This window comes from Cordyceps militaris, assembly GCF_000225605.1.
Source record: "Cordyceps militaris CM01 unplaced genomic scaffold CCM_S00006, whole genome shotgun sequence".
In the NCBI taxonomy this organism is placed as follows: Eukaryota; Fungi; Ascomycota; class Sordariomycetes; order Hypocreales; family Cordycipitaceae; genus Cordyceps; species Cordyceps militaris.
Window position 1 is genome coordinate 891,578 of NW_006271974.1, and position 22,366 is coordinate 913,943.

Below are 22,366 nucleotides of genomic sequence, written 5' to 3' on the forward strand. Positions count from 1 at the left end.
ATGAGGCGAGAAAGGTGTATTACACGACTACCCAACGCTTGTAAGTTTTACTGTTTTTCAATTTGTATCTGTTAAGCTAGACATAAACGTTTTTATCAGGAGGCTTCGTGGCGCACTTGGCGCGATGCTCCATTTTCCACTAGGGACAAAGCAAACGGCGAATTTGAAACAGTCTATTTGACGTTCTTGAGCTCAACATCGCTACAGTGGGTGGTCAGTCGTCGGAAATTTTATGCAGCAGCTGCGCCCAACTTACAAAATCAGGTCGGCCCCGGCGGGGATGTGACCTGGGAAACCGCTGCATAGACAAAGAGGTTAGTATCGCATAGAAACGGAGCGAGCTGGCGTGAGCAATCAAGCCTGGAGCTTACCGAGCACCGTATCCAAAATCGCTAGAGACCGGGTTAGTATTGGGGGGTTCTCGCTTGGGGGTTGCAGTAGACATACCTGCTAATGTCCAGGGTGGCCTTCTCGCCAACCTGCATTTGAGGAACACCCTCGTCCCAGCCTAGAGCTGTGTTAGCGTTTTGGCACGCAGTTGGTTGACAGCGTTGGGCTCACCTCGAATAACCTGGCCAACACCAATCTTGACCTCAAAGTCACCGCGGCCGACAGAGGAGTCAAACCTAGAGGAGAGATTCGGTCAGAAAGGTCAAATGCGGGGTTTGTAAAGCTCGTACTTGTTACCCTTGTTGTCGGGCTTGCTGGTGTCCTTCAACCAGCCCGTGTACTCGATGACAACGGTCTGTCCAGGCTTGGGCTGGACGCCGGAGCCGCTCTTGATAGTGGTCTTGCTAACACCCATTGTGGTAGATTTTGGATTGAGGAGAATTGAGAGAGTATCGGAACGAGAAGGGAAGAGCGCGGCGCAAGCAGCGGCGGCGATGGCAGGGTTTAAGAGTGAGAGCCAAAGGCGGCTTCTGAGATGGCGGGACAGGATGGCGGGGCAGGAGGGGTACCAGAGTACCTGACAGCCTACCAAAACGCGCAGCCAAAAGCACGTACCTGGTACGTGCCCAATGTACCGCCGAGAAGGGTGGAGCCCCTGTCGTCATTAAGCCTATGAGGCTATGAAGAGCGGGTGCCCGGCGGGGAGCGGGAGACGGTACGACAGGCTACAAAGTATATACACGCAAGCAAGAAATCTCGCAGCGCTCCAGCTGCCGTCCAAAGGCAATGGACGAAGGCAAGGGCGTGTGGGAGGGCAAATATTGCGACGTGATTGGATCTCGGCTTGTGCTACCTTGTAAATGTGGCTCCGCTGCCAAAAATACAATGGCGCAATACCCTAGCAACTCGTGGATGCGCTGCAGGGCGGTTTGCTGCAGCCCCATTTCGTGCAGTAGAACAAGTACCTCGCATGTATTTTGTTTGTACTCCGTACCCTGTCACGATTTGCAGCCGAAACAGGTGCCTCGCACAGTTGAGCGCGCAGTGGGATGGATTTGCTAGACGGTTTGCAGCGAGGATTTGTTTGTCGGGCCGCGTGTTGCTGCTCCCAGTTCTACCAGTTTCGCCCTCGCGTGCCTCGCTCGACGCGCTGAAGCGCCGTCGCCGCAAACTACCTACCCTGCACCAGCCGCCGGAGATGCATCAGCGAGGCTTTGAAGCCACAACGAGCTGAGGCACTTAATTTTACGAGCGCGATGTTTTCCAGCTTGGCGCTGTTGTCTCAGCAGTCAGCAGTCAGCACAAAAGTCTCTCTGTGAATCGTGGGGTAACTACAATATGACGCAGCCTTGCGTCGATGCGGGGTCTTTGGCGGGAAACGAACTTCTGAGAGCGGATAATACACGTTCAAGAGTTACCAGACGCACGTACATCTAGCGATATTGACAACTTCTGGGCAGAAAACACACCTGATAGTAGTACCAACGTCCGAAGCGGGGAGACAGGAGAGTACCAACAATTAGAGAGAAGGTGGTGAGATTGTCGATATCAACAGAAGCAAACAACCAGCGAAGACGGATTAATAGCAGCATGAGGAATACATAAAACAACAGAACAATACCCAGAGCGTAAATGACACTTGGAAAGTCACATGAACTGAACAGTCATCGCATGACCAGTGTCAAATGCCAGCTGTCCGCTCTTGCCAGCCAGCTGCCAGCTGCCACGCACCTCACATTGTTAGGCCAGCAAACAGCGCAGGCCAATCCGTCCGCCGCCTCTCTCAAACACCCCTCCGTCCTTTGCTGCATCGTCCTGGAATCAAAGTCTGCCGTCGTTTTTAATTCTATGTATGCATAGAACATCTATAAGAAGGCCTCAAGCCTGTCCTTATATTCCAAGCCCTTCAGAAGTCTTACTCTACCGCGACGACGCAATAATGACATTCGCCGACGACGAGTCGTTAGAGATGCGAGAGCTCATCAAAACTCGGCTAAGAAACATCCGCGGCTTTTGCTTCTTAGACGGGAAGCCAATGACTGGCCGCGAGAAGCGCGATAACGGTATCATCGATGCGTTGCACTCGGAGGCTCCGTCCGGCCCGGTCGCAGCAGAGCGTTGTCTGACGCATCTCATGCTTGCAAGCAATTGCTTGTGGGAAGTATTGGTAACAAGAGGACCCGATGAGTTTTGGAATAGCGTCGGACAAGAGAAGGGAGGCAAACTGCCTCTCAGCATCACCAGGGACCTTGTTCTTGCGTTTGTCCGGGCCAGAGACCGATACCTCCGTTGCTTCCCGCACAAAAGCCCGCACGCTGTCAACAATATGCTGGAGGCATACACTCAATACTTGCTGGAGAAGTTTCAAGCGCTAGGAAAGGTGATGATACTCGGCTCGCCCGTGAACTGGTGCCTCTCTGCAAAAGAGGTTCAAGACGTGGAAGCTCTCACTCCGCAAGGGCCAGCTAAACAAGTTTCGCGGAACAAATTCGAGCTGTCATCATCTGCCAGAAACTTGCTGGTACCGGCAAGGTCTTTGAGCCCGATTGGAAAGTTCAAGCATAACCTTATGGGGCTGGCCGAGGAAATTATGCAGCAGTATCCGGGGCAGAGAGAGCTTCTGCCGCAGTAGGACCAGGCGCACAGCTTGAACTCTAACGCCGATAGGACTCCATCTCCTGATAAATCATCGCCAACGAAAAAGAGAAAAGCGACCAAAAGCCCAGAGAGGGAGCCAAATGATGACGGAAAAAGGCGCTGCGGCACGCCGACTTCTGAAGACGAGCTTGGTGGGCCGTCACCTAGCAAGGCCGACTTGGCCCCAATGCCTCAAACACCTCGAAGAATAGTTATACGCCGCAAGCCAGTTTCGCCATTTTTGCCTCGAAGAAGGTGAAATAGTCGCATGTAAAATGACATGCGGCACACACCAGTCAATGGTACTGGTAGGGGTACTGGCATCGATTGGGAATTCCAGAGCAGATTGAGAGCCACGTTCGCGGAAGAGTGTTACTAAGGGTTTAAGGAGCACACATGGATACCGCAACATTAAAAATTTCAGAATAGAATACCCAATATTGAGCATAATCTTGGCTGCGCAATGTATCTCCGTGGGCCTCCACGTGCATCATGGGACTTCAGACTGGCGAAGAAGGACGCTGGCTAGAGGATGCCTGCTTCTCTTCGAAGAAATTCTGTTGGTGTTGTAAATTCTGTAAGTCTGAAAGACTTCATACTGCGGTTTAACAAACATGATATTGCAAGCCTTTTTTAATGTTAGGGTTACGCCATAGACCGCGGGTCTCTGGAGATGTCGTCTTCACGATCGACTCGGTAAAAGACAAGTCGCGATGAAATGTTGTTGAGCCGGGCCAGATAGCCGTAACCTGACCCTTGACTTCGTCCGTCTCACGAGGTTCCGTTTTGGCCGACGATGACGGCAGCGCGCTCTTCAAAATCAACACCATAAACAGAATAATTCCCAGCCATGCTTGCTAATCGAGCTTTCCGAACTTGGGAAACGTGCTGGCGGGCCCCTGGGTTGTGGGCGGCTGGCAAGACAGAAGCCGCTGCGATGGCTCCGTCATTCATCAAGTGCAGTGTGTTGCCCGCCATGTTCAAGTAGAACACGGATACCAGACTGGAATTTAATTTATCAGAGTAATTACAGAAGCTCTGAGCTAGCGCCAGGGCTCGACTTCTTTATTCGACAACCCCCTCACTCTTGAGAAGCGCTGCAGTACAACGTTTGTGTATCTTAACCGTGATGAGCGTGGCCACCAGAAACACCACTGTAGCTTAGTAAGCAGCGCTTCCTATCCCCAAGAATAGCGCTTAATAGCTGTGTTCACCACATCGACTCACACACTCACTCACCCAACCGCTCTTCATTCCCTCACCATCGCCCACAACCCTCCCCAGCACCATCCAGCATGCCCAAGCTCTCCCGCAGCGGCACCTCCGAGTCGGCCACCAACAGTGCCACTCCCCGCTCCCCCACCGACGGCGGCGTGCCGGCGTCCCTGGCCGACCCGAGCCTGCCCCTGCCGCGGCTCATGGTCTTCGACCTCGACTACACGCTGTGGCCGTACTGGGTGGACACGCACCCGACGCCGCCGCTCAAGGCCAACGCGGCGCACACGGCAGCCACCGACCGCTACGGCGAGTCGTTTGCCTTTTACGACGACGTGCCCTCGATCCTGCAGCACCTGCCGCGGGGCGCCTCGGCGCCGATCAAGCTGGGCGTCGCCTCGCGCACCTCGGCGACGGCGATTGCGCGGGACCTGCTCAAGATGCTGCACGTGCCGGGCCAGAAGGCGCCGCGCCGCGCCGGCGACGTGTTTGACGCGGGCATGGAGATTTACCCGGGCAGCAAGATACGGCACTTTGAGACGCTGCAGAGGCGCACGGGCGTGGCGTACGAGGACATGCTCTTCTTCGACGACGAGAGCAGGAACTTGGAGACGGAGAAGCTCGGGCTGACAATGAGGCTGGTGCGCGACGGCGTGTCGTGGGCCGAGATTGAAAAGGGCGTCGAGGAGTGGCGCAAGAGAAGGGGACACAAGAATAACTAGAATGGGTGGGAGAAGGGATATGATTATGAGACGCACGGCAAATGGGAAATAGACTTATTGTTTTTCGGGACTAGAATGTTTAACACGGCACACGGACAGGCAGTATTAGAGGCCAAGACGGGATAGAGAAGCAGTCATGTATATCATGTACATCTATATAGGTGGATAAATGCAAAGGTTGGCCCTAGGACCGTTCTGGTGGTATATAAAGATGAAACAATAAATGCAAAGAAAATGAAAGAAAATGTGGTATGTAGTAAGGCCAAGACCAAACGTCGATGCCCGTCTGCTGCTATCCAATAGCAGCGCATGCATAAATAGCCGTCGTTCCCCCAGTATTCAAAAATTGGAAGCAGATGCGCAGTTGTCCAAATCGTCGCTCCACTACACAGCTACTTGAGCCGGGACCGAGGTGGGCTGAGCGATAGGCTTCTTCTCGTCAATGGCAAGCTTCTCGAGGGCGTCAGCGCTGTTGTCGACCTGGGCATCGACCTGCGTGTCTGCCGTGCGAAACGACTCTGGCGATTTCTGCTCCGTGGCCTGCCCCGCGGCGGGTGCGGCCTCGTTGTCCGCGTGCGCGGCGGGCGTCCCTATCGCAGAGCCATTCGCCGTCGTCGTCTCGGTCGCGGGCGGCGACCACGTGCGGGGGATGGTGCAGATGCGCTCCCGCCGGGGCTTGCCGCCCTTGGAACCGAGCGCGACGCACTGCAGGCGGCCCGGCTGGCCGTCGACGTCCTCCCAGACGAGGGGGCCGGTCGGAAACGACGTGTAGCCGGCTTCCCAGGCGACGACGCCGTCCCAGGCCGGGTCGGGGATGCCGAGCTGGCCAGGGGTGTAGTCGAGGTCGCCGCCGTACTTTTTGGGCACGTTGCGCTTCTCGATGAAGGCCTCGAGCGTGGGCAGGACCTCGTGCGGGGCGAGGATGAAGATCTTGGACACGGTGATGGGGTCGAACCAGCGCTTGATCCAGCCCCAGACGGTGCTGAAGAAGAAGGGCGCGCCAATGATGAAGATGCGGTCGAGCGTCTCGGGGTAGTGCGCGGTGGCGAGCTGCGACGCGGCCTGCATGTGCGCCTTGAGGTTCCAAAACTGCTTGAGACCCACGCCGGAGACGTCGACAATGTTGGTGCTCAGCGTGATGGGCGTCGCCGGGTTCTCGCGGTCGGTGAGCTGCGTGGCAAAGGGCTGGCTGAAGCGCGTGAGGTTCTCGTAGAGCGCAAAGAGGCGCATCAGGCCGGGCGGCGTCTTGCCGTCGGACCGCGCCTGGGAAAAGTTGGACTTGGCGCCATTCTTTTCGTAGTTGGCGACGGTCTTGTTGTCGAGCGTGCGGATCTCAAAGACGTAGAGCGGGATGCCGCGTCGGTCGCGTCGGCCGGTCCATTGAGGGTACTGGTAGAGGGGGGAGGGACGTGTCAGTGTTGCATCACGGGTCAAAGCGTAATTTCCGGGATATCCGGTCTGGTGCTGGGGCGACTCACGAGGCGGCGAGACTCCTCGTAGGCGTCGAGGTCGATGGTCTCGTAGAGGACGTCGAGCTCGTTGGCGGCGCGCCAGTCCTCGGTGTCCTTGAACTGCGCGTAGGCATCCTGCACGATCCAGCGCCGAGCGCGAAGATAGCGACTAGAAATCGCACCGTGTCAGCTGCATTTGCGTCCTCTGCGATAGTGTCCGTTTCGACGTACAGTAGTGTCTGGTCATTGTGCGATGGTGGGGGCCCGCGCTTCCAAACGCCGCGCTCCTCGAGGACGGCCTTGAATTTTTGCAGGGCCTCTTCCTGCTGGTCGCTCAGCGAGTTGAGGTGGCCGTGGGGATAGTTGAAGGCGCTGGCGGTCGAGGCCGAGGACTTGACGCGCGAGACGGGCGGTGCGTCGAGGGACGCCATTGCGGAGAGCAGCAAACGGCGGAGAGCAAGCAAAGGGGAGAGCAATGCAGACGGGATAGAGGGGTGCTGGGGAAATTACGAGAGAAAAGAGGTCCTCGCAGGTATTCCAACTGCTTGTAGCAAAAAATAAAATAAAAATGAAAATTAGTCCAGCAGATGAGCAAGGAGGGAGGAGAGACGAGGTGGAAGAGCAAGCACCAGGGAAAAATGACGAGAGGTCCGGCGGCTACCGTTGCAACCGTAATGAGGTGGGGGCGGCGGAGGGCTACGGAGGCTAGCATACAAGGCTGGGTACTTGGCATCCGCTTACAATAACCGTCTAGAGGATAAGTAGGGGTTGATTGAACGGGGATCCGGCCTGTTTACTAATTCATTGTGTCAGCGAGAAATTTGCTGGGTTAGTATCAAGAGTCACGGCCGCTGCGGATCGGGCATCGGGGCTGAATAATGTCCGCCAAGGTTTCCCCAAGGTCCGCTGTGGATCGCCGCACTTTCCAGCGGTGCTGTTGGCCGCCGCAGGGGGCCGTTGTGGCCGCTTTTAGCGGGATTACAGGGCTGGAGCGGCTGACCGATTGCTAACAACAAAGCCAGTTACCCAAGTATCCGAACGAGCAAGAAGGAGAAGAAATTCATCAAAATGAACAAGACAATCGTTTGGTTTGCTAATCGGATGAGTCGGAACGTCGTCGCTCACTTATCACGGACGACTGCGTCTGGTGGCTTGCCCAGCCCTAGCAGGCTCAGGCACGAGACACTCCAAAACTCTAAATCTGCGGATTTACCGGAACAAGCCTTTTGACTTCTGACTTGTTGCTTCTCTGGATGTTACTGGAAAAGCTTGAAGATGTACTTCGGATGAAACTTTCCGCCCTATTGAAATCGGCGTAGATCCACCAACACGTCACTGACGACAGGATTGAAGAGTAGACATGGGCTGACAGCTCACCAGTGGAAAAGCAAGCATAAATACAATTGTCCGGGAAAATCCATCGCTTGCTGAGCAGGAAATTTCCCGCGCAAACATGAGAGCATGGAGTGAGTTTAGGTTGCATCGCGTGCCACAGCATCCCAACCAGTTGACTTGACAGCCTCTATAGAGTGCAACACTACCTGTCAATTGCTTGAAAATTTTTTAAATTAAGACTTTGCAACAGCTTTCTGTCAAGGTGGCCTGTTTCAATTGTGTTGGGGCTTACAATGAACTTGGATAGGCAACGACTCTTTCTATTCAAAACCGATCTACTATAACTAGACACCTTCCTCGAATCCCTCAAAATTTGATCCATACTTGACGTTTGGCCCGCGCCTGCCCGCTAGCAACCAGCCCATTTACCAGTTACACGCAGTCTCACCGTCGGGGTGGACAATGATGCGGGACTTGACGAAGCCGCAGCCGCCAAGGTACTCGACCTTCATGTTGTAGCACGTCTTGTGGCCCTTGTCCTTCCAGATGCGGTGGGCGCGGCGCTTGCCCGGGTCCACGCAGATGACCTGGTCGCGGCCGCACGCCTTGAAGTCGTAGCAGCCGCCGGGCACCTCGCCGCCGAGGCTGCTGCCGACCTTTTTGCGCAGGCACTGCCCGCAGTCGTTGACGCGCACGTCCGAGTTGGACGAGAAGATGGTCAGCGGCGGGCACCCGGGGCAGCCCGGGTCCGGCGGCAGCGGCACCGCCGTAAACGTGTACACGAGGTCGAACCCGGCGTTGTAGTCGGGGCAGTTGCCCTGGTCGCAGGCGCCCCCGAGGACGCTGAACTCGCCCTTGGCGGATGCGCCGCCGCCGCCCGGGTTGGCCGACACGCGCTCCGTGACGGCCGTCTCGTTGCTGGCGTCTTGGTGCCAGTTGGCCGGGTCGTGGAACGCCTTGGCGTCGATGCCGTCCCAGTTGATGGCCGACGGCGCAATCTTGAGACCTGTCCACTGGGTCGACGCCGGAGCGGGGGCCGAGGCGACCGGAGTGGCGGTGGCGTAGGCGGACAGCGCCGCGAGGAGGAGCGCGGTGGTGACCATGGTGAGTCTTGAAAGGTAGAACGGGGGTAGAAAGCTTGTGGGTTGAGTTGACTGTTCGGAGAAGCTGTGTCTGAGACTACGAGACTGAATTGAAAAATGAGGGAAAGGCGGAGGCTTTGTAGAAAACTATCGAGCCTCCACGTCAAGCTTTTACTTGCTCTTTCCATGCCCTCCGACTGAGATGCTACTCAGCCGAAATGGTCAACCATCTCGGCCTCTGCTACAGACTCTTCTAGACTCCATGTCGGCAGTTCTCTGTTTCGCTCCATCTTCTTCAACTTGGATCAACATCAGCGCAGCCCATGCGAGAAACAGTAAGACCTAGCACTGGAATAGGATAACCGCCGTCTAGAGTGTTGAAGCTCAGCCAGCGACGGCAGCGTTCTCACCCCATTACGCTTGGCATATGCCAACCTTGATCGGTCTAGAGTCTGCGGTAGGGCTGTGGGAACTTGGGGGCCCCTGTTTGGCCTCGGGGACTTTGTCTGCTGGCGGTCCCCGACGACCCAATGTCAGAAGCTGAGCAAGTAAGGCGGCGCGCTTTGCGGAAGTGTGGGGGAATCAAGTCGACGCTCCGAACAAGTCGAGGTCCGACCTTCCGAGAGAATCATTCCCTATTCCGGCCTCCTGTGAAGAATTATTGCATGCACAAAGAAGAAACCAGGCCATTGTCATGAGTGCCTTTGGCTATAGAGTTCTTGCGAGGACGCCCGTTTTTCTCTTCGGCCATTGCTCAACCCGAGCACAAGTTCCGAGCTGTGCCTTGCATGCAGGCACGACTTGAGCTTTCATTGTCCAGAGTATCTTGGCGTAGGCGGGTTCCAGACGGGTGCTGCAGCACGTGCAATATGCGATGGGTTTGTTGGGCATCCGGCCGATGCGCTTTCGGGTAATACGCCGGATCGTGAGGCGCTTTGTACGACCTGCTTCCCGCCTTTAACAATGTTTACGTAACATTCAGTATATGAGTCAGTACATGATGCCTGACTGGTGGCGCTATTGGTGCTTGTTGAGGCACGGTCAGCAAAGGCAGTCAGCAAGGTACCTACACACAACACTAGCCAAGGAGCTTGGTGGCGTCACTGTCAGCATGAAGAGATCGTCAGCTGCATTGCTTTAAATGATTTCAATAGACTATGAATTGTTCTCGTTTATATATCCGCACTGTCGTGCAGACAAATTATTAGCGTATCTTAATATAGAGAAATATGAGATTGAATCTGATGCCCAGACCTAGGAACGGCGGCAGCAGCTTCACGAAGCTTCTTTTGATGGCCGGAAACAGAGAGAGCTGGGCAAGATTAAAAAATCCATCATTCCAACAGTCTTATTTTAGACAACTTATTAACTACACAGAAAATGCCCGAAATTGGGGAATAACGGGCTGGTTCGACTTTATATGGTGGGATGGCCCGCCTCTTCGCAGCGACCACTAGACCGTCTTTGTTGGGTCAAATGACCAGCCTCCGGATGGGAATTTATATTGTGAGCAAGTTTGATATCTGCGAAAGTTTCGAAAGAAATGTGTGGTTCGAGCCGAGAAGAACAAGAGGGCCGGCATTTACCTAATCGAGCGAGAAACAGGCGGCGTGTAAGATTGGAGACATTGGTGGCTGACAACTACTTGCGCGTTTGCTACAAATTGATTTTGGAACTTGTATATGCACAGCGGTGGGCGCATGCATTGTGCGGCTGAGCAACCCTGATGCTTGCAACACCATCAGCCGATCGGCAGGCAGCGTCATCACGACAACTTGGCAAAGAACAATATTCTCATCAAGCAAAGCAAACATACTCCCGTGTACCCATCTATCAACGCCGGTACCGCACTCCCCGTCTATTCTTTCGCTCATGCCAGGCCAATGTCTTTGAAAAAGGCGTCCGAGTTGGGCTCGCGGCCCAGGAACTCCTTGAGCAGGTCCATCTCAGGCCGGCTGCCGCCCCGCTCCAGCACAATGTGGCGGTAGCGGAGGCCTTGCTCTGAGTCGAGCGGATCGGCCTTGAACGCCGCGTAGTACATGTCGGCCGAGAAGACCTCCGAGTACATGTAGCCGTAGTACCCGGCGTCGTATCCACCAATGTAGTGACCGACATTGTTGAAGCCTTCGCCCCAGTGACTGCATTGCCTCTGTTAGCCTTGACCGACATGGATGTACTATTTTGGGGGGGGATACGTACGCCTTATATCCGGTCGACTCGGGCCCTTTGATGCCCGACACCTCGGCGCGGCGCTCGTTCCACACCTTGGCAAGGTCCAGGTCCTCGAGCTCCTTGCGGGACTTGGGGCCGTGGACGAGCATGTCAAACGTGCTGTAGACGAGCTGCCGCAGGTAAAACAGGGACCGGTTGACATTCTTGGTGCGGATGAGGTTGGCGACGAGCTCGTCCGAGATGGGCGCCTTGGTGTCCCAGCGCGACGACAGCACCTGCAGCACGCGCGGCACCCAGCACCAGTGCTCGAGCATCTGCGACGGGGCCTCGACAAAGTCGCGCGACACGTTGGTGCCGTGCGCCGCGCTGTAGCGCGTCTTGGACACGAGGTTGTGGATGCCGTGGCCGAGCTCGTGGAATAGCGTCACCACGTCGCTGTGCTGCAGCAGCGCGGGCTTCTCCTTGGTCGGCTTGGGGAAGTTGCAGACGAGCGTCGTGAACGGGTGGCGGCGGCGGCCGTCGGTGTTGTCTGACGAGCCCGGGCCGATGCCAAAGTTGGCGTAGTGGCTGTACTTGTGATCGCGCGGGTGCATGTCTAGGTACAGGTAGCCCATAAAGGTCGCGTCGGCCTCCCAGACGGCGTACAGGTTGACGTCGGCGTGCCAGGTCAGGTCCGCGGCTTGGCCGGTCGGGCTGGCTTTGGCGCGCGCCGCCTCGTCAAGCTCCTCAAAGCGCAGGCCAAACAGCTTCTGGAAGATGTCTAGCATGCCATTAAAGGTCGGCCACAGAGAAAAGTACTCGGAGATTGCCTGTTCGTCCACGCTGTACTCTTTTTCTTTTTGGATGCGCTCATAGTATCCCACGTCCCAGACGTACAATTCACCGTCGTAATCAAGATTGCGAGCTTCGTGCTCGGCCTTTTTGTGCTCGAGTAGCCGGGATACGTCCTTCTCCAAGCCGACTGCGGCACGATCGCGCATGTCTGCTAGGAACGAGTTGACATTCTCTGCAGTCTTTGCCATTTTCTCTGAGATTCTGAGCGAGGCGTGGTCCTGGTAGCCAACGAGTCTTGCAGCCTCGTCTCTCAGAAGAAGAATCTGTCTGAATAGGGGAGTGTTGATGTTGAGCTGTTTTACTATTAGCCTGTATGCAGGAATAAAAGAGCATTTACGAGTACCTTGTTTTCTTTGGCAATGTAGTAATCGCGACGAGTCTCAGGACGCGTGGCGTGTTCCATAAGGGGAACGCTCACATTGGGCTTGAAGCCGACCTTGAACTTGCCCTCATTCTCGCCTGTGCCCTTTTCCAGCTCAGACACATTGACGGCCGTCTCGGGCACACCAGCCAGCTCCTCGGCAGTAAAGAAGATACCGCCCGTTTCGCTGTTGGAGTTGTTTCTAGCCTCGATAGTCAAACGGCTGAGTTCAAGCTGGATCTCCTTGAAACGATCGCGTGCGACACCGGCTGGGAGCAAGAGACCGTTGTTGCTGTACCGTTTGTGCTCCTTCTCAACAATGTTCAGCGCCTCGGGATCCAGGCCGGCCGCCTCGCGGTTCTGGTAGATGGTGTTGACACGCTGGAAAATATCCTCGCGCATGCGCAGCTCGACAGCTAGTTTCGAAAGCTTCTCCTCAGCTTTGATGGAGGCCTCGCGGAGGGCAGCGTCGGGGCTGACATAGTGGTAGAAGCAGATGACGCCAGATATGGGATCAGTAAGGTTGTCCTCTAGGAGGATAGGCTTGAGCGTATTCTCAAACGTGGCGTTCTCGACAGTGGTTTCTGCAACGACCTTGTCAATGATGGCCTTGGCGCGGGTAGCGAGCTCCTCGGCGCAGCTGGTGATGGACTCGGGAGTGTGGTTGAACAGCGGCGGCGCCTGCGGGGGCGTGTTCTGCGTCACAGCGGCCATGGTTTAGTAATATCGAGATTTTGTCCTGGAAAACTCTGAGAGTACGACGATGGAAGAGGAAGAGGTGAAACAAAAACGATTTTTATGTTTGCAGCTGGTGAAATGCTGGCTGACGAAGTGGCCTTTCAATGTGCGGGGCAGAGGGAGGCGGGGTGAGGAGGAGGCTGGATCGCGGGGCAATGGTGTAATTATCATACTACGCAGCCTTGGGCGCTGCACCACATTTTATTTGAAAATGCAAGGATATCATATTAGTGAAAACCACTTCAGATTCCCCCATCTACAGACTGCAAATATGCTTATATAGTCCAAGACCGGCAACTGGAAAATCATGTCGATTGGGTTCTGACTACCTACCTACCCAACTACCTAGTACCTCCTACCTACATAGGTACTAGGTAGTTGGCATCAGGTGAATCAGGCTGCAATCTAACGTACTTCAACGGCCGGGCATCACACGCGACATATCCAGGGACCTTTGTTTGGGAAGCAGACACGCTAATCCTCCTTCCTATTTTGTGAAGGACAGGAGATGCAGCAAGGTACCATAGAGTAGACCATGGGTAGGTGCGGCAAACGGCCGAGACCCTGAAACCCCACTCCCATATTGGACAGAAATTAATTTACTAAACGGAGGGCTACGGAAAGACAACACTTCGTTGCTCTCTACCTCAAGAGTACGCATCAAACGTTATCGCGGGTGGGCCTTCCTTCGGCTTCAGGGCCCGAGCCGGGCGCCGCGCGGAGTTTTTGGATGACTGTCATTCTTAATTCTAAACTAGTTACATAGTGCAAACTATATATGATCGTTAGAGGCGGATGAACTCTCATCCAGCTGCATACTAGCCACACTGCTCCGCCAGCAAAAGTCCAGCGTCGGCGGCACCTGGAGTTGTATACTTTTATTCCAAAGAACCCTCAGCAGGTCGTTGATGCGGAGATTGATACCGTGATTATAATCGAGCTTAAAAGTTGAAAGGGAATAAATTTCGGAGTAATCTTGGCCTATGGTATTCAACACTTCGGGCCTTCATGCTCTGCTGGAGCTAAAATTCCGTTGATGTAGGAGAGTTAGAGTTCCATTTTATTTTCGTGTCTAGCCAAGAAAGGGCCTCTAGGAGCTTTTGATTGACATGTTATCTGAGGAGTTGTTGTGTCATTGAGGTTTTGCTTATAAATCCGACCAGGACGAGCCTCCGCGAACGGCAACTTGTTTGGGGAACCAATAACAAAACAGACACTCACAAGACAGGAACCAATCCCTTAGACCCAATCAACTCAACAGAATTTCCCAAAAGCCTTTGCCAATCCCTTCTATATTTGCGCACATGCTGCGTCAATTCTGCACCCGCTGCGCGCCCAAGTGTCCCCCGCACTCCAACTCTGGAGCTTCGCTACTCATTACCCCACCATCACCAGCTGTCCATTACCAAGCACGACATCACCCTCTCAAACAACCTCACGCGACTCCATCTCCCCTCTTCTCATCCTCTCCCATATTCTACTCACGCCGCCATTTTCACTCCCATCCTCCCACCATGGCTCCCGTCCCCGCCACCATGAAGGCCGTCTCCATTGCCAAGAATGGCGGCCCCGAGGTGCTCCAGTACACCGACGTGCCCGTGCCGCAGCCGCAGCCCGACGAGATCCTCGTGCGCAACCGCATGGCCGGCGTCAACTTCATCGACACCTACTTCCGCTCTGGCCAGTACCCGTCGCCGGCCTTTCCGCGCATCCTCGGGCAAGACGGCGCCGGTGAAGTCGTCGCTGTCGGGTCCGCCGTCGCCGTGCCACACGCCGTCGGCAGCACCGTCGTCTACATGAACGGCACCGGCACGTACGCCGAGTACTCCACCGTCAAGGCCACGTCCGCCATCGCCGTGCCCGCAGGTGTCACCGTCGAGGACGCCGTCGCCGTCTACCTCCAGGGCCTCACGGCATGGACCTTTATCCGCCGCGCGGGGCTCACCCAGGCCGGCGAGTGGGCGTTTGTGCACGCGGCTGCCGGCGGCGTCGGCTCGCTGCTCGTGCAGCTGCTCAAGGGACTCGGCGCCAAGGTCATTGCCACGGCAAGCTCCGAGGAGAAGCTCAAGATTGTCAAGGATCTCGGCGCCGACCACGTCATCAACTCCAATGACGACTGGGTCGCCAAGGTCAATGAGATTACCGGCGGCCACGGCGCCGACAGCATCTACGACGGCGTTGGCAAGGCCACTTTCCACAAGGACCTGGAGATTATTGCTGTGGGAGGCAGCTTAGTGATGCTTGGAAATGCCGTAAGTCTTTGCTTTACCTTTTTTTTTCTGTGCTCGCAGCTCTCAAGATAAAGGAGAATGAACTAACCCAGACATGCAGTCGGGCAACGTTGAGCCTTTTGATATTCGATCTACGCTCGGCCCAAAAAACGTCAGACTCTCCCGCCCCATTGTCTTTGCATACATCAAGGAACATGAAGCTCTGGAAAAGTACGCTGGTGAGGTGTTTGAGTTTGTTCGCTCCGGTAAGCTGAAGGTGCTCCAGCACGGCACGTATGACCTCAAGGACGTGGCCAAGGCGCACGCAGACATTGAGAGCCGAAAGACGGTCGGCAAGCTTCTGATTAAGATCAGCTAGATTATTTATTTGCAATAGCATGAAAAGGACACGATATAATGCGAGTTGACAGCCGTCGAGCAAGCGTGCGACTATGCCCTTGTCTTCAATATTAATTTGCTCTGCGAATTCTGGCGCTTTTGATACCATTTCGTCCCTTCCATTCTGTCATTAGCCTGATTCTATCTTTCTTTAGATTGTTTCGCTTGTGTAGTCTTTCTGATCTTCTGTTTTATGAAATCACCCTATCTAGGCCTTGGGTGTCTGGACGGCGTTCAGCAGCTCAGCCGGGGGCTCCTGTCGGTAGCCCTGGGGGTTGTTGCTGACCCAACGCCATAGGTCCTCACATGCCTTTTCCAAAGGCATCTCGGTCTTCCACTTGAGTTCCTGGTTCGCAAGCGTAGGATTGGCAGTGAGATCGAGGACATCGCCCTGGCGCCGGGCAACAACCTCGTACGGGAGATCGCGACCAACAACAGTGCTAAAGGCCTTGATCATTTCGAAGACGGTGCTGCCGCGTCCGGATCCGAGGTTCCAGGCTTTGACACCAGGCTTGTTGTCGCGAAGGTACTGCAGGGCAGCGAGATGTCCCTTGGCAAGGTCGATGACGTGGATGTAGTCGCGAATGGCAGTGCCATCGCGAGAAGAATAGTCTGATAAAATCGTAAGTATATGATTACTTCGGGACTGCTTGTGCAGCTACATACCATCACCAAAGACGAGGAGCTTCTCGCGCTTGCCAGTGGCAACCTGACCAAGCAGAGGCAGCAGGTTGTACGGGACACCCTGGGGGTCCTCGCCCATAATACCGCTGGGGTGGGAGCCACAGGGATTAAAGTATCTCAAAAGAGCACCGTTCCACTGCTCGAAGGGCTTGCACTCCTTCTTCAGCCTATTGCGCTCAGCGTTGACGTGGTCGGTAATGACGTCCTCAATGGTGGACTTGGTGCGGCCGTAGGTGTTTGTAGGGCCAATCGGGCAGTGCTCTGGAATGGGAATCATGTCGGGGAATCGGGTGGCATCGCCGTAGACTGTGGCAGAGGAGGAGAAGACGATGCTAGAGACATTATGGCGGGTCATGGAGCGCAGCAGGTTGATGCTGCCACCGACGTTGACACGGTAGTACTCGAGAGGGATCTCGCCGGACTCGCCAACAGCCTAGGATGTATCTAGTTAGCCATGGAATGCGCATAGGCATATTGGCAATATCTTCGCATACCTTTAGGGCGGCGAAGTGAATCACAGAGTCGATCTCAGGGTGCTTGTCCAACACGACGTCGATGGCCTTTTCGTCGGTCAAGTCAACCTTGTAAAAGGTAGGGCGGCGTCCGCAGAGCTTCTCAATGCGATCGAGCACATTTTCGAACGAGTTGTAGAGGTTGTCGATAATGACGACATCGTAACCGTTTTCGAGGAGGGTCAAGGTGGTAAAGGAGCCAATGTAGCCGGTGCCACTGCGACAATGGTTAGCCCCGCCATGCTGCGGTGTTTGCGCCGGCGCGTCTGAGAGGGGCCGGCCACAGGAAGAAAGGCCATTGTTTACCCGGTAACGAGGACAGTTCCAACAGGCATGGTTGTCGTATTGCGTACGAAAGATGCAGAGCAGAATGGGCGTTGCAGAAGAAAAGGAATGAACAACAAAAGGGCGAGACAGGAGCCTGATGTGGTGGAAGGTGGGGTGGCGAGGGGCAGCTTTATGAGTGGCAGGCTCTTGTTTGGGGGGCAGCAAAATAAAGTGGTTGCAGGGGCTCAGTAGTGGGCTACAGGGGTTACTCAGCCAGTTACAGGGAACATTGACGTGGCTTCAGCCGCTTCCTGTCAATCATCATTAGCGGTGGCCCCTCTATGCCAAACGCCAACACTCCCAACTGCATGCTGATAAAATGCTCGTTACGTATCCGTAGTTTGTAGTTGGCTATCACTTGCAGGAATGGCGTATTAACAGGCAGTTGAAGCTAAAATTAGTCAACGGGTTATCGTAATCGTTAATGGCGCACTAATCACAGGAGGTAGGTAGGTACCTGGTTCTGTCGCTTACAAGGTAGTTACAACGAGGCTACAATGACCGTGGTACCATGTTATCGTCATGAACCTATGACGAGACGGTTTGTCTTCTGTAGACCATAATGTATTGCTCTCATTGGCTCGCTTGCCGCAAACCTCCGCGTGTCATCTGTCATCTGCATCTATGTTGTGCGAGCCTTCTCACCCATGTATGTACTTCTGCACACCGCCTTGGAAGGTCAGCAGTGTGGTCATTCTCAACGACGGTCGCAACGTATCGCGATTTTTATATATCTTCAAAAGGTTCCGGGAGTGTTCAGATATTCGCCCAAAATAACTTTTTTAAACTGCCATACCAATAGTTCGCCGTGGTGATACCAGCTGCTTCCAGCGTGCACGACAGTTATTAGCGTACCTAGTATTGGTATTGGTAGCCTCAGCCACCATTGTGCGACAGCGTAGCCACACAACATTGCATAAACTCCGGTATTGTTGATATGCCGAAATTTGTGATATCGAAACAAACATAGTTATAAACTCAGTCACAAGACACCCCAGGCACCCATCGGATATGACTTGTCCATGGCCAAACAGATAATGCCATATTAGGTCCAGGTCACCGCACTTGGGCAGCACCAGCCACCTCAGCCACTAGCGGCTCCGCCTAATCCTCGGCCTCGACACGCCGCCCCCAAAGTCGCGCTTCCTCATTGGCGACCAAAACACACCCATCACAGTCGCCCGGGCCGGCTTCTGTTTGCTCGACTGCGCCAGCAGCCTTTGTCTCTCAAATTCCTCACTTTATCTTCTTTTTAATCAAGTTACTACCCGAAGTTTTCGCAAACACAGCCATCTTCTCGGTCTGTGCCGAAAGGGATCCGTCTTTCTTCGCAAAGACGCTCTCGCGCCGTCCGGTCTGCTGGGTCCACCTTATCCGCCCGGCTCACCACCACCAATGCCCTTTGTTGCGCAACATCCCGCCTTTATAATACACTCGAAGACAAAGGTCGATTGAGGTTCTCGATATAGGTCAAAGGCGACTGCGCCTAGATTTGCCACACTGCGTCTGTGCATACCACATCGCGGCTTCGGCCGTCCTGGCCCGGGCGCCTCATCATCATTTGAAAACTGACTTGCGCCTCACTCAACTCACTTAAAAACGCGCCAGGGTTCCGCGCCTCATCTCATCCTCACCTCTCCGCACACTTCACAAACGCACATCCTTCTTTCAACTATCTTGATACTTCGAAATGCGACCACCAGGAACCCCCTATCGTCCGCGCCGTCCCGGTGCTGTTACTCGTGAGCGCCCCAGAGCGACACCAGTTCCCGAGGACAACGCAAATGAGTTTCGCAAGCCCAACCTACCAAGCCTTGAAGGCACCCCAAGTGCGCGCCGCCAGTATACATACGGAGCCGCCGAGGAACCGTCACCCGCCAGACCGGTCTTGCGCGGCGACATCGTCGACCTCAGCGGCGCAGTCCAGGGCGCACTTCACAGGCACGAGCAGCGGCGTGTTGCGGACGAGCGCCGGCAGTCAAGTCCCAACCTGTTTCTAGAGGAAGCAGAACGTCAGGACGATGACCAAGAAAGCAGGCAAAAGGCTGACCAGCTCTCAATGCCTCCGCCCTCATTCAAGCCAGCTCAAGGTGAGTCTCACTCTCGTTTCGTTTTGGGGCCTCGAAACGCTGCTAATGATTTCCACCAGATCCGCCCTCAACACGAGTTGACTTTGTACCTCTGACAGAACCCGGGGATGACAGTGACGCAGACGACATTCGCAGTTTCGCAACGGAAAGCGAATTCTTTGACGATGCCTCAATAGTCTCAGCCCCAGCTTCTACCACAGCTACCGAAGCTCGCCAAAAATTCAGCGCCATGTTGCAGAGGAAAACTGCCGAGCCTCAACTTCCTGGCTCGCCGGAGCTGCCTGCTCTAACGCCCGTAAGGCCCCGCCCATCGTCAATTCTTGAAAATGAACGACCCAGCTCGCCAAGTACACAAGGGACCCCCGGGCTACGCAGCAATCCTCGACGACCAAAGCAGTCAAAGCGCACAGCAATTGCTTCTGGGTTTCAGCAACCCAAAGATGCTACATCTCCTGCTGAAAGCCGGCGCCCACCCCAGATGAGTTTTGCCCCGAGGCTCAACGGCACAAAGTCTTTGCCCACAGACCGAAAAATGATACCCGTAGAGAGCACTGTGCGAGCGGGAAAGCGTCTATCGGCACGTTTAGAGTCCACACAACGCACACCACTGCGTCAACGAAGTGGAAATTCGGACCATGGGATTGGCGAGCTGGAAGACGAAACAGAAGCTCGCCCAAGTCTTTTCGCCCAGGCGAAAAGTTTTGCGGCCTCGGTTAGTCCATTTTCGACTCGCTCATATTATGCAGCGGATCATAGCGAAATGGACGATGCCATGCAGAGAGAGATAGAGTCCAACGAGAGTGAGTCGGTCGAAGGCGAGCATGGGTGGACATGGCTAAGGCCCTTGACATCATTGCCACACATTCGCCGCCGCATGCCTCATGGTAGCGACGATATGCTGGACAACATCAATTGGTGGCAGCTACTCAATCCTTACACCTACTTCAAGGCCTCATGGTGGTTTGCACGTGAGGCATATTTGTCCACCTTGGGATCTCTCCGCAACCCATTCCCGCAAAGGCTGATGGACAGACTGGTTTCTTCGCTGGGCCCAATGCTTTACTTCACCGCTGCGGTTATTGTGCTCATCACATTGGTCAGCGTGGGGCATGCTGCCCTCTTCGGCAAAGCCAGTGGCGACCTTAGCATGGATCGCCTTCTGTCAATGCCTGAAATCCGCTGGCCAAACTTGGGATCCATGACTGGCAAGGCTCATGAGTTTCTGCCTGCGTTCTCCTGGCCAACGTGGGGCCGGTCGTCTTTGTTGCCTGATCTGACGCAACTAGACAATGACGGCCTGGCTCGCTTGGACGAATACTTGAAGCAGTACCAGCGCGAGTTTGAGCGCATACAGCAAGCTAGTAAGCTACATGATAGCTCACTCAAGAAGTTGGAGGCAGTTGTGCCAAAACTGGTGCATATTCAGCTGGAGAATGGCAAACCTGTGGTGGCCCAAGAGTTTTGGCATGCTCTGAGGGATCTCATCCATCGTGATGGTGACTTTCTCACATTTGAGCAGAAGGGAAACAAATACGAGGTTGCATCTGAAGCGCACTGGAAAGCTATTGCTTCTCGCATCAACAAAGATCCTACTTTTACGAAGCAGATCAATATTACCATGGACTCTACAGTGAAGAGCATGGAGCAACGTGTGAAGCAGGGTGCCGCAGGGTTTTGGGAAGCCTGGATCAAGAACAATGACGCCAAGATTTCTGATATGCTTGGGTCAGCCCTGGACGAGATACAGACTGCTGGGTCCCAGAGAGAGTTCGATAAACGACTCCAGCGCATCGTCAAAGAGCATATTGACGAGAGCAACAAAGACTCGTCAGTCATCTCGCGCGAAGAATTCCTGCGCCATTTCAAAAATGAGTTTGCCACACATCGAGCAGAAGTCCGCTCAGAAGTCGCGGAGCTCCAGCCTCAGCTTGAGAACATGGTCCGTCAAGCTGCCGAGCTCGTTGGAAAAGAGGCACCCGAGAGCATGAGCAAGGCGGAGATCGTTACCCTCGTCCACGGCATGGTCAACAAGGCCGTGGCAGACATGAACCTGGAAGCCATGGCACGCGGTCAGATTCACTCGCATTGGGACAGCGTCTTACGCCACCAAATTAATTACTTTGGTGTCGGGGCTGGCGCGACGATAGATGCGCAACATGTTTCGCCGACCTTTGATCCACCGAAGGATTCCTCGTATGTGAAGCAGAAGGGTTTGAGAGGCGTACAGACGCCTATTCCGCGCGTGGCCATCGAGCCCTGGTCTGACGAAGGCGACTGCTGGTGCGCGGCGCGTTCGGAGAACCCCAGAGGCAACCCGCACGGCGTTATTCTGCCTGTGCAGCTGGGCCACCGCATCGTCCCGCAGCATATTGTGGTTGAGCACATTGTCGCCGGCGCCACGACGGATCCGGATGCGCGACCGAAAGAGATCGAAGTCTACGCCGACATTGACGCCGACCTCCGAGAGCTCGTCAGGGACTTTTCGGCGATACACTTTCCAGACATTTACCCTCTCGACGAAGAGGGCCTAGGCTGGAATGTCAGCCCCGTGAAGCTTCCGGAGCGTTTCGTCAAGATTGGCCAATTTGTCTATGAAGATATCCAGCCGCATGACGGCGTGCAGGTTCACAGACTGAGCGACGAGCTGCTGAACTTGGGTGTCGCCACGGACCATGTTATTGTCCGGGCCGTGAGCAACTACGGCTCCAAGACGCATACCTGCTTCTACAGGGTGCGACTTTACGGGAAGCGCATGGATGAACACGACGACTTTCCGTAGAACTCCTAATACACAGAGGAGGGGTTAGGGCCCGATGGAGGGAGATGTATGTTTTGGTATTTACTTAAAGGTACATTATTTTGACATATTTAGAAGAACGGCGTTTCTCGGATATCCCATGGACGAAAAATAGCCTGTTTTAGCCAATCCGGAGTAGAACGAGTAAGGACACTCGGGGATTCAATGCATTTACTGCTTCTCTCAATCTATCATCGCGTGACTCTACTCTCCTTATGTCCTAATTATGACTTATTGATCGATTATCTATTGCATGGGCACGTAGAAGTCGACCGCAGTGGAAGGATTCCGCGCCGGCCCCACCAACCCGATTGTGGGGCATATCGCCAACAACTTTTTTCTTATCGAGTGTAAAAAAGTTTTGGACTGCGTAAACCGCACTCAAGCCTCACTACCGCAGCGAAAAACTG

At 54.7% G+C, this 22,366-nt stretch overlaps 8 protein-coding genes across 8 annotated transcripts; 4 read left to right on the plus strand and 4 right to left on the minus strand.

Moving 5' to 3' along the window:
- Positions 1-173: 173 nt before the first annotated feature.
- CCM_07577 (peptidyl-prolyl cis-trans isomerase) lies at positions 174-805 on the minus strand (the record flags this gene model as incomplete). The annotated part of the gene is made up of 6 exons (XM_006672718.1): positions 174-201; positions 257-298; positions 372-392; positions 448-508; positions 562-626; positions 681-805. The coding sequence occupies 6 exons, from the start codon at positions 803-805 to the stop codon at positions 174-176; spliced, it is 342 nt and encodes a 113-aa protein (XP_006672781.1).
- Positions 806-2,022: 1,217 nt separating this feature from the next.
- On the plus strand, positions 2,023-3,022 carry CCM_07578 (uncharacterized protein; the record flags this gene model as incomplete). Its single annotated transcript, XM_006672719.1, has 2 exons — positions 2,023-2,240; positions 2,293-3,022. 2 exons carry the CDS (start codon positions 2,023-2,025, stop codon positions 3,020-3,022), a joined length of 948 nt encoding a protein of 315 aa, XP_006672782.1.
- A 1,300-nt stretch (positions 3,023-4,322) lies between these two features.
- On the plus strand, positions 4,323-4,964 carry CCM_07579 (magnesium dependent phosphatase; the record flags this gene model as incomplete). Its single annotated transcript, XM_006672720.1, has 1 exon — positions 4,323-4,964. One exon carries the CDS (start codon positions 4,323-4,325, stop codon positions 4,962-4,964), a length of 642 nt encoding a protein of 213 aa, XP_006672783.1.
- Positions 4,965-5,348: 384 nt separating this feature from the next.
- On the minus strand, positions 5,349-6,846 carry CCM_07580 (phosphatidylinositol transporter, putative; the record flags this gene model as incomplete). Its single annotated transcript, XM_006672721.1, has 3 exons — positions 5,349-6,353; positions 6,443-6,584; positions 6,647-6,846. The coding sequence occupies 3 exons, from the start codon at positions 6,844-6,846 to the stop codon at positions 5,349-5,351; spliced, it is 1,347 nt and encodes a 448-aa protein (XP_006672784.1).
- Positions 6,847-10,702: 3,856 nt separating this feature from the next.
- Positions 10,703-12,913, minus strand: CCM_07581 (metallopeptidase MepB; the record flags this gene model as incomplete). Its single annotated transcript, XM_006672722.1, has 3 exons — positions 10,703-10,970; positions 11,032-12,131; positions 12,182-12,913. 3 exons carry the CDS (start codon positions 12,911-12,913, stop codon positions 10,703-10,705), a joined length of 2,100 nt encoding a protein of 699 aa, XP_006672785.1.
- A 1,538-nt stretch (positions 12,914-14,451) lies between these two features.
- CCM_07582 (quinone oxidoreductase) lies at positions 14,452-15,526 on the plus strand (the record flags this gene model as incomplete). Its single annotated transcript, XM_006672723.1, has 2 exons — positions 14,452-15,189; positions 15,269-15,526. 2 exons carry the CDS (start codon positions 14,452-14,454, stop codon positions 15,524-15,526), a joined length of 996 nt encoding a protein of 331 aa, XP_006672786.1.
- A 228-nt stretch (positions 15,527-15,754) lies between these two features.
- On the minus strand, positions 15,755-17,077 carry CCM_07583 (GAL10 bifunctional protein; the record flags this gene model as incomplete). The annotated part of the gene is made up of 4 exons (XM_006672724.1): positions 15,755-16,158; positions 16,213-16,663; positions 16,725-16,959; positions 17,049-17,077. 4 exons carry the CDS (start codon positions 17,075-17,077, stop codon positions 15,755-15,757), a joined length of 1,119 nt encoding a protein of 372 aa, XP_006672787.1.
- Positions 17,078-18,759: 1,682 nt separating this feature from the next.
- CCM_07584 (spindle pole body-associated protein sad1) lies at positions 18,760-21,938 on the plus strand (the record flags this gene model as incomplete). Its single annotated transcript, XM_006672725.1, has 2 exons — positions 18,760-19,159; positions 19,219-21,938. The coding sequence occupies 2 exons, from the start codon at positions 18,760-18,762 to the stop codon at positions 21,936-21,938; spliced, it is 3,120 nt and encodes a 1,039-aa protein (XP_006672788.1).
- Positions 21,939-22,366: the final 428 nt, after the last annotated feature.